The sequence below is a fragment of the Platichthys flesus genome, chromosome 5 (genome assembly GCF_949316205.1).
Source record: "Platichthys flesus chromosome 5, fPlaFle2.1, whole genome shotgun sequence".
Lineage (NCBI taxonomy): Eukaryota > Metazoa > Chordata > Actinopteri > Pleuronectiformes > Pleuronectidae > Platichthys > Platichthys flesus.
Window position 1 is genome coordinate 12,515,376 of NC_084949.1, and position 10,716 is coordinate 12,526,091.

The following is a 10,716-nucleotide window of genomic DNA, read 5'->3' on the forward strand; positions in this document are numbered from 1 at the left end:
AGCCTTTCCACCACTCTCCTTTCTTCCTTTGTGCGTCTCTCTGCCTGCTCAGGTTTTAACCGCCTCACTCTGTCTTTCCTGGGGTTGATATTTCAGGGCTCTTTGCTTTGACAGGACAGTGAGGGAATTTCTTACCAAACTCCCTGGTTCAGCGGTTTGAGGATATCTGAGATAGAAGGGCTATGGAATTCCCTGCAGGAGTTATCCCTCGTACCTTTTTCTCTGTAAAAAATCTGTTGCCTCCACCAAAGCAGTGTATTTAAAAAATATGTCTATGACCACGTGACAGTAAACGGCGGCAGTACACCGAATGGACATTGGCCTTTGGAGAGGGCAGCTCAGGACAAATTATTCATTACTGCGTTTTAAGTGGATGATAAATCATGCTGACACATTACTGTTCTGTCTTTTCCCTTGTGTCCCTTTTTCATGTCACTCACCTCACGCTCTGCTGACCCCCCCCCCCCCCCCCCAACTGCTCCTCTTCCCCTCCACCTCTTGCTGACTGCTCATCGTCCACCTCCTTTTCAACCGCCTTCTTCCTTCCAGTCATCCGCCTCAGCTGAAGGAACAGGGTGGCCCTGGGGCCCCCCAGCAAGCTCTGTCGCCAGCGCAGTTACCCGAAGAAGCAGAGTGCCTGACGGTGCCCAAATACAAGAGGGACCTGGTGCAGAAGCTGAAGATCCTGCGGCAGGAACTGTCTCAGCAGCAACCCCAGGCTGGCCACTGTCGCATCGAGGTCTGCCGTGAGGAGATATTTGAGGTATTAAAAAGAAACAAATATATTACACAACTCAGTTTAATACACAGACTAAAACAAAACCAGGGCTGCATGTTTTTTGGTCTTTTTTTATGCACAAAGCACTGGGCTACAGAGGTTGATAGTGTTGTAGCACAGGCTGCAGAGTTGGTAAGTATAATGCACTTAATAAAAACATCAATATATATTCATATTGGCAGTTCAACTGTCTTTAAATTTATTATCTTTAATATACATATGTATTTATATTGGATTAAGATAGTGTATAAATCTTTAATAAGAGAACAAATAAAAAAGTGTGAAAACATGGGTGTGTACACACAGCAAAAAGGTTCCTGGTTTGAATCCCTGGTTCTACCAGGATCTATCTGAGTTTACATATTCTACACATGCCAGGTTGGGTTTCCTTTAGATACTCTGGCTTCCTCTCAGATTGAAGTTCTGTTAGTACGAGACTCTAAAGTGACTGAAGGTGTGATGGTGAGTGTGGATGATTCTGTGTCTCGGTATGTTGGCCCTGTGAATAGGCTGGTGACCTGTCCAGGGTCTATCCTGCCTCTCGCTTAATGTCAGCTGGGATTGGCTCCAGCTCCCCCCACTACCCTCAAAGGATAGGCACTATGGATAATGGATGGACACAGTTTTTTTTTTGTAGCACGTGCAACATATGTCTCGCTCTGTACAGCCCTGCAAGATGATAACAATGCAACCGTTTTAGTAGCCTAATGCTCTTGAGAGCAGTCATAGCAGCTAGATTGCAAAAAGAATACAAACACTTCCTTCGTGCGCACAGATCATGAACCATCACGCAAACTTCAATAAACTGTTTGACTTCAGCAGAGCAGATTATTGTCTTAACATAGTGATGATCATTAACATGACGCTCAAACATAAACGTGTTCATTAAACCATAAAAGTCAACATCTGACCACAGCAGCAAAACGCACGCACACAACTGACAGTTACCATGTATTTTATGTGAAGTGCATTGATCACTAGTTTGTAAAACTCATCATTGTGCATTCAGAGCAGTCCATGCTGACAGGCAAAGTCTAAAACTACCATGAGAACAATGGCAAACCCGGAAAGTTGGATTTTACGGGCATTTTTTCACCCCGTTTACGATGTTTGCCCGAAAAGGGCCCGAGGCAGCACAGAACCAGTACTCGGAACCACTTTATGATTTCCAGAGAAAGGCAGAACAAAAGACCTCCACAATACCACAAACAAAGGTTTATTTTTTTTCTCCTCTCCTCCGTCGCTCGTTTTCTTGCTCTCCCAATCATTTGTTCTACTAAGGCAGAGGCATTCTTCCTGGATGATTTCAACAGCTTCAGGGTTTGAGGGGAGGAGGGGAGGGGGGAGAAAAGAGCGGGTGAGAAAGCGGGTGAGAAAAGTGAAGTGTGAAAACCAGCTTCGCAGACCCAGGAACCAGCTCTGCAGCTTTACCACTTGCAGGATGTGCACATTGTAACTGTGCTTTACCTGAAACTTCGACTCCTGTGTTAGCAGCTTCAGAAAAATCGCTGTGGTAGTTCTGTTAATAGGCCATTAACAGACAGACTAATGTAAAGAGGAAACTGGGAGAGGTAGGGGTTAAAAGAAAGAACAGAAATACAAAAATGCATCAGAAATGTTATTTTTTTATTGTAGCTTATTTTTGTCCATCCATCCATTTTCTTCTGCTTGTCCGAGCTCGGGTATTCTTGACAACCCAATCCCCAGCCACGCTTTCCAGCTCCTCCTGGGGGATCCCGAAATGTTCCCAGGCCAGATGGCACACGTAGTCCCTCCAGCGAGTTTTAGGACTACCGCTGGGTCTTCTCTCAGTTGGGAGTCACCAGTAAACCCTCAATAGAAGGCGCTCAGGAGGCATCCTGATTAGAAATCCCCTTTCCCCTTTCTAAGTGAAGGAGCAGCAGTTCTACTCTCAGCTTCCTCCAGATGGCTGAACTCCTCACCCTATCCCTGAGGCTGAGCCCAGACACCTGACGGTGAAAACTCATTTCAGCCGCTTGTATGAGCATTCTCGTGTTCTTGGTCTCTACCCAGAGCTCATGACCATAGGTGAATGTCGGAACGTAGATGGACCGCTAAATTTGAAACTAAGCCTTGCACCTTAGCTTCTTCTTCAGCACAACGGTCCAGTACATTGTCCACAATACGGCCAACACCTCATTGACTTTACTTGACAGTAACATCTGGTCAATCAATCATTTTATTTGTATATCCCATATTTACAAACCACACTTTGCCGCTAACCACAAGGCTTAGCAAGATGTGACATCCTCTGCCCATAACCCTCCAAAAGAAAAGGGAATTAAAACAAATGTAATTTTGACAATAATTGATAGTCTTTAATTATCCTTGAATGCTAATAGTGTCCAGGACTAAGCTATTGTGACATCGTACCAGTCTGTTTTCCTGCCTCTGCTCTACATGTCAATCCCGAGCTGTAAAGAAGAAAACCATCTACATCTGCGATGAAACATTCCTTCATGTTGACAATCATAGTTCCATGACCTAAGTGTGACGTGACAGAGCTCACACACAGCTTCAATAGGCCAGTCCAGTATTATTCTACAGTCTTCCTCCCACCCATCATTAGTACATGGGCTCTCTGAAGGTTTGTTAGTCCCATAACAATCGAATGTTTGTTTGTTGCCGTTTAACTTCAGCTCACATTGTGTTTGTACATACACACACACACACACACACACACACACACACACACACACACACACACACACACCAGCAAAGCTTTACATTAAAAGTAACATTTGGAATGCACTGTTTAATATAACTTTTACTGTGTGCTGAACCGTAGGAGTCGTACCGACAGGTGATGAAAATGCGTCCAAAGGATCTCTGGAAAAGACTGATGATCAAGTTCAGAGGAGAGGAGGGACTGGACTACGGTGGAGTGGCAAGGTAAAGAGTCGTATTTACTTTTCTGCTTGTGAGTTCAAAAGCCAGATTACATCCTATATGTTGGTTTGAGAGTCTTTGTGTGTGTGTGTGTTTGTTAGGGAATGGCTATACCTGCTATCCCATGAGATGCTCAACCCGTACTACGGCCTGTTCCAGTATTCCAGAGATGACATCTACACTCTACAGATTAATCCGGACTCTGCCGTCAACCCGGTATTATATTATATTATTTTGTTTCATAGTCATATTTGTGAAGAATTGGTGTTTTCAGTCATTAGATGTAGATGAAAATGTAAAATATACCATTTGTTTAAACATCTACACAGATCTTGGCAGGAAATCTTTGGATGTTCAAACTAGAGTCACATTTCAGCTGTCCTGTGACACCATGGAATTTAGATTTTTCTTTTAAAGAGCAAGAGTGTCATTGTGACATAATAGTACTTCAGCCACAAATTCTTCTCTGTATAAATATTGATTAATTTATGTTCATGCAGTAGTTTGACAGAGCAGTAAGTGACTGTATCGCCTTTCTTAAAGAAGTATTAATTAAAGACTTCCCATTAATATCTGTGGTGTCATCTGCAGGAGCACCTGTCGTACTTCCACTTTGTGGGTCGCATCATGGGAATGGCGGTGTTCCACGGCCACTACATCGACGGAGGCTTCACGCTGCCGTTCTACAAACAGCTGCTGGGGAAACCCATCACGCTGGACGACATGGAGTCTGTGGATCCTGACCTCCACAACAGCCTCGTCTGGATCCTGTAAGACCTTCTCTTTTACCAGGCGACTATTTACTGACAACATATTATATTTTTCTTGTTAATACGTGTGGAAGTACACAATTTCAAAATGCTCATTTTACTCTGGCTATAACTTTGTTCTAGCTTTCTGATTGCAGACAGGGTGGAAAAAATAAAATGTGTTGATATATACTATAAAAGCATCAATGCACCATTCATTTCTCAACAGTCTAACAAATACCAAGCTAATTCTAATGACTTTACTGCCCTCTGCTGCCACATCAGGTGAACATCTAGTCACTAAAAGTCTGGTTATGAGTCATTCTTATCGCGATAGATCATCTAATTGATAATGTTGCCTGTTCTCATGACTCATTCTTGCTGAATTATCACTGACTACCAGGGGTGAAAAATTACTCAAATAAAGTTCAGATTAAGAAGATTAAGATTAAGAAATCCTTTATTAGTCCAACAATGGGGAAATTTGCATTGTTACAGCAGCAGAAAGACATCACATAGCATGCAGTACTTGGATGAAGGAATATAAAGAAGTGGAAATATAGAAACAAATTCCAGTCGTGACTGTGACCCTCTCTCTCTCTCTCTCTCTCAATCTCTCCCTCTCTCCCTCTCTCTCTGATCAGGGACAATGACATCACTGGCGTCCTGGACCACACTTTCTGTGTGGAGCACAACGCCTACGGAGAAATCATCCAACATGAACTGAAACCTAACGGCAAGAGTATCCCTGTGTCAGAGGACACCAAGAAGGAGTACGTCCGGTAAGGAGGAGGACTATCACCTCGCTGCCTTCACACAGATCTCCAGTGGCTGTGCAGAGAGTCACGTCTCCTTTAGCTCAGCACAGTGAAGATGAGTCTGAATTTCGTTGTTTGAGAAGCTGACAGACGACTTTTATGTTTCTAACCTTCCCCTCTCATCGTCCCCTTCTCTTGTTCCGCAGGTTGTACGTGAGCTGGCGGTTCCTTCATGGCATCGAGGCTCAGTTTCTGGCATTGCAGAAAGGCTTCAATGAGGTTATACCTGAACACCTTCTCAAAGCCTTCGACGAGAAGGAACTGGAGGTACAGCTTACAGAGTCATCTCATCACTGTTTACTGCAATACACCTCGATCATTAGCATCCCTTCTCTCTCTCTCTCTCTCTCTCTCTCTCTCTCTCTCAAACACACACAAATACACACACACACACTAAACCAGCTCACTCATTTACCTTTTTTTAATAATTTTTTGATAGGGAAACAAAACAATCTATTGTCTAATAAACAGATTTATTAATTGATGATGATGAAATTATGCGTTTGTATTACATTTTCTCTGGCCCTCTTTGCTCTCAGCTGATAGTGTGCGGCCTGGGAAAGATCGACATCGCAGACTGGAAGTCCAACACCCGTCTGAAGCACTGCACCGCCGAGAGCAACATCGTGAAGTGGTTCTGGAAAGCCGTGGAGTCGTTCGATGAGGAGAGGAGAGCTCGGCTGCTGCAGTTTGTCACCGGCTCGTCCAGAGTCCCGCTGCAGGGCTTCAAGGCGCTGCAGGGTATTTATCTGACTCTGTGTTCACATGTCGTTTAGTTTGACCTCTGCTGGGAGAGATAAACGTTGTGAGGACTTAAAAGCGTATCAGTCAATTTGATCTTTCTTTTTAATGAGACGATTTTCCAGATTAATAAATGTGATTATCTGTTCCATTAAATATTCTTGTTCTCATAATAGTTATTTTATCAAAGTTTGGCTTTAATCCAGGTAATTTAGAGAAGAAATTTAAATCCCTTTTGAGGACATCTAATGAAGATCCTCTGAGCTGCAATGATCTGCATTTAGTGTTATTTTTGTTTCTCAGACTAACTTTAGAGAGCTGGCATCCTGCCCCGGTTCTGGTTCAGCTTCTGTTCTACTTGGTTGTGCTTGAACAGAGCTGATAAACTAATAACGTGAAATCAGAAAATAATCTCTTTAAATCAGACGAACAGAGCAGAATACTTTCTCATGTGAAGCAGTTTGCTCCTGTAAAGATAAAGTAAGACTGGCCTCTACAGATTGACGGCCACAAAGACAAACAGTACTTAATAGTGTTACCGTTCAACCGCTGCAGCTGCTCTTCTGCTATACTTTACATTTTACATGTCATTTAGCTGACGCTTTTGTCCAAAGCGACTTACATTTTAAGTACACTCAACATTTATGAGGGGCCATTTAGGGGTTCAGTATCTTGCCAAGGACACTTAGGCATGCAGATGGGAAAGAGTGGGATTCGAACCAGCAACCTTCTTGTTGCAGAGCACCCGCTCTATCCCCCTAGGCCACGCTCTCCCCCAAACCATGATGTGGCTCAGACTAATGATATATAATGTGTAACAGGTTTAATGCTCAGATATTATTCATTATGGAATACGGCACATTTATCCAAAGATCAGTAAAAGAAAAGTCGTATAGAAACTTTTCTGACGTGAGCAGGGGAACACAGAGAGCTGTACCAAACCAAACACTGGAATCTGATGGCCGTGGGTTTGTGCTCTGACTGCAGGTGCTGCAGGACCGCGACTCTTCACCATTCATCAGATCGATGCCAACGCCAACAACCTGCCCAAAGCTCACACTTGGTGTGTGTCACATGCACCTACACACACAACCACTTACACACACACAGACACACACAAGCTTATTTGATCACCATAATGCCAAACGATTCCTTTCTCCCTTGGCTTCATTCACTCTCTCCTTCTCTCCAGCTTCAACCGGATCGACATTCCGCCCTACGAGAGCTACGACAAGCTGTACGACAAGCTGCTGACGGCCATCGAGGAGACGTGCGGCTTCGCGGTGGAATGAGAGACGCATAGGAGAGTGTGTCTGTGCATGAACATGTGTACCTGTGTGCGAGACTCTGATAGATTTATTATTGTAATTGTGACATGCCGACGGGCTCACTGTGAGTCGGACACGTTTCTCTTTGACCAGCCTGCAGTCTTCCTCTTATCTCACCGCTGTCCACGTCATGTGGGAACAGCTGCTAGAATCATCGCAAATCCTTTTGGTCTTGTTTTTTTTGTTTTGGTGTCGATCATGTGAAATACAGTGAGCAAATTAAGTGCTGCAGCGTTTCCTAAATCAATTTTCTTATCATGTGGAGTGGACGGTTTATTTTTTTTCCCCCAGAAAAGGTGAAAACAAACCCCCAATGTCTGGTCTCCTTACCTTGAGTCTAATCATATAAGGAAGCAGATTATTAACAAACAGTTGTAGTGTTTTAAAAAATGAGAAATGTGAGGCTCTATTTTCGTTTTGCATTTTGAGCTGATTAAAATGATCCTCGTCATGCTACTGAATATGCAATGTTGCTGGTAGCCATATCTTGCCCTAAGTAGCCATCTCAACCTCAACCAGTACCGGAGCGCCATGAATTCATCCTACCTCAGTGCAACGCTTTGACAGCTGAAGGGTTTTATTCCAAAATGATCTGGATCCTGCTCACAGCATCCTCTGTTGTGAAAGTTGACTGCTCACGTCATTCCTATTCAGAATAGAAATTTGAACTAATTTTCAGAATTAGTTCAAATTTTACACAAGCAGTTACTTTTGTACCTGTAAAAACATAATAAACAATGGTACAAATCATTTTGAAATGAAACTCGCGCAGGCCGACTCGGACGCACAGCAGGTCTTAGGTCTGTGGCATCTCTGAGTCGAGCTTGTGGTGATTGTTCAAAGACGAGAGGAGGACGGACTCTGGTGAAGAAGAAGAAGAAGAAGGAGGCTTGAATCTTGTTTCGTTTTTTCAACCCTGAACCACTGCACACTTTGGCCACAGCTCTCGTAAACGTGTGCGTGCGCGTGCGTGTGTGAGCGCAAATGTACGTATGGGTGCGAGGAAGGTAGACATTTTGTAAACGAGCTGCCCGCCCCCTCTGCTGACACGGTATCCTGTGTATGTCACCGTGAGGCTAATCGAACCTCATTGTTTGAGTCCGGTTCGTCTTCCTTTTCTCCAGCGGTTACAAGTATGCATGTTTGTTTTTTTTCCTGGGGGGGGGGGGGGGGGTTCTTTTCATTCTATCCAACCCAGCGTAGCTCAATACACTTCCTGCGGGATCACAAGTGAAGGGCACAACTGTCGTCGGGACAGGCGTCAGTAAACGGCCTTTAAAGGTGGACGACTATTTTCATCTGTTGAATAAAGCAGAAGTATTTCTTTCCTCTCTCTCATGTCACTTTACAGCACTTTACAAACTCAGCAGTGATGTCAGGACGGCTTCTTCACCTTACATTCAAATATATCATGTTTTTATTTGCTACTCGATTACATTAGAAATATACAGAGTAAAAAGTATCTATACACATGTAATGTTTGAGTATATATGTATATGTATATACATAAATATATGTATGTGTATATATATACATATGTGTGAGTACAAATGCATAGCTATTTTGTATATTGTTGCTTTTTTCCTCTTTCTGTTCAATTTAAATGCAAGCATGTTGCCGTCTGTCACAGACCTCTTTGCATTCTCAGGTGAAGTTGTTCTTTTTTCTTCTTTTTTTTATACATTTATGAGTTTGGTATGTGAGAAGGGGTCAAAGTGGTTTTAATGGAAACTCTATTTCCGAGGACCTGTTGTTAGACTCACTATAGAGTGAGATTTGAAGTGAGATGTCGATCACATTCACTTTTTGACACACACACACCATAGGAGAACAAGAAAGGCCATATTTGCTGCTCCTGAAATCTGTGTCACCATTAAATATCAAACAGCACAGACAACCACATTGTTTCATATGCACAACAAGTCTGTTTGCCACATGAATTTAGAAATGGCGAGAGAACAGCCTGAACGCTGTCGGCGGCCTCACATCCTCGGAGCTTTAATCTGCCGACTGATGCTTCACAGTGAAAATGTTAGATGATGCCCCAGTTCCATCACCAGAGCCGAAATAAAAAAAAAAACTCTGCATGAACTAAAGCTCGAGAGATCAAGCCTATTTATTTGCTTAATTATTACTCTTTGGAAATATGTTGACTCAGATAAATCATTAATTTGAATATGTTATCTTTCTGCATTTATTTGCAACCGTGAACAGTTTGTCAGCAGAAACTCAAAATGTTATTTTTATTTGTCTGATGTCATCGTGAGACAAAACAGAAACAGATCAGTGACATCGTCGTTGTTTTTTTTTTACAGCTACAGAGAATTTCTTAGACTTTTACCTTTTAATAATAACTCCACTCAGAGGCAGAGAAGAAATGCATTACAAGTTCTTTTGCACATAATATGCATATGTGGGCTCCAAGTTATAATCAGACACTTCCTTCTATTCACCAAATAGTTAATGGACTGATGGATCTTTTTTTGTAGATAAAGTGTATATATATATACACACACACACTCATGTATTTTTGTCCAGTGCACACAGTCCTCTTCTGCTCTTTGTTACTTTTCGTCTGCACCAAGTTTTCTGGCTGGTTCAGTCTGCAGTGCAAAATGTTGTGGGGGTTGAAATCTTCAACGAGGGGAGATCACACATCTCATCAGTCCAGCAGCCAAATTGTACATCAACACATAATCTGTTCAAAATGATTCTTCAATGTTAAATTGATCAATCTTTGATGAAAAGACATTTTTGTCTTCTCTGATCTGATTAATCTTCTGATCTCAATTATGCATCGTTATGTTTAATTTGTTACAAACAACAAACCAGCCCCTTCCCCCCAAACACACAGTTTTAGCACAGATTTAGTTCCATGTGCACTTTAATGTGTGCATGCAGGGTATGTGAAAACGACTTTTGATTGAATTCAGGACAAAACAAACAACTTTTCTTTTCAACTGCACCATGTTTGATTTCTTTGATCCTCGCTCTGTTTTTGTATTTATTATGACAGTATACGTGTTCATAGTTTTTCACATCAGCTGCTCTGTGAGCTTGTAACTGACACCTGTACATAAGGACAATAAAGAAGCAATGTAATAAACTTCTTGTACCCTTGCAGAAAGCTGAGCAATAAAACTTTGCTGTTTGGACCTCACAGCATTACGTTTTATAGAAACACATCTATCACGTCTTTTTTTATGCTTAAAATCTTTACTGAAATAAAAAATAGTATCACGTTAATGCGACAACTCACAAATGTAAGAACCATAAATGAACCTTCAATTATTAAATCATTGTAAATTAAAAATACATATAATATGCATAAACATTGGGAGGTTGGAGGATGTATTCTTAGTCATATCTATTGATCTATGAAAAATTGACTT

The 10,716-nt window shown here is 42.1% G+C and overlaps 1 protein-coding gene across 1 annotated transcript in view; it reads left to right on the plus strand.

Moving 5' to 3' along the window:
- Positions 1 to 10,505, plus strand: part of LOC133953596 (E3 ubiquitin-protein ligase SMURF2-like) — a 59,386-nt gene extending 48,881 nt beyond the window's left edge. The window contains exons 12-20 of the mRNA XM_062387582.1: positions 550 to 763; positions 3,588 to 3,691; positions 3,790 to 3,904; positions 4,280 to 4,458; positions 5,082 to 5,219; positions 5,402 to 5,522; positions 5,795 to 5,996; positions 6,984 to 7,059; positions 7,189 to 10,505. Of these exons, the coding sequence (XP_062243566.1) occupies positions 550 to 763; positions 3,588 to 3,691; positions 3,790 to 3,904; positions 4,280 to 4,458; positions 5,082 to 5,219; positions 5,402 to 5,522; positions 5,795 to 5,996; positions 6,984 to 7,059; positions 7,189 to 7,288 (1,249 nt within the window). The 3' untranslated portion in view covers positions 7,289 to 10,505. The remainder of the gene's footprint in view (positions 1 to 549; positions 764 to 3,587; positions 3,692 to 3,789; positions 3,905 to 4,279; positions 4,459 to 5,081; positions 5,220 to 5,401; positions 5,523 to 5,794; positions 5,997 to 6,983; positions 7,060 to 7,188) is intronic.
- The last annotated feature ends 211 nt before the right edge of the window (positions 10,506 to 10,716 follow it).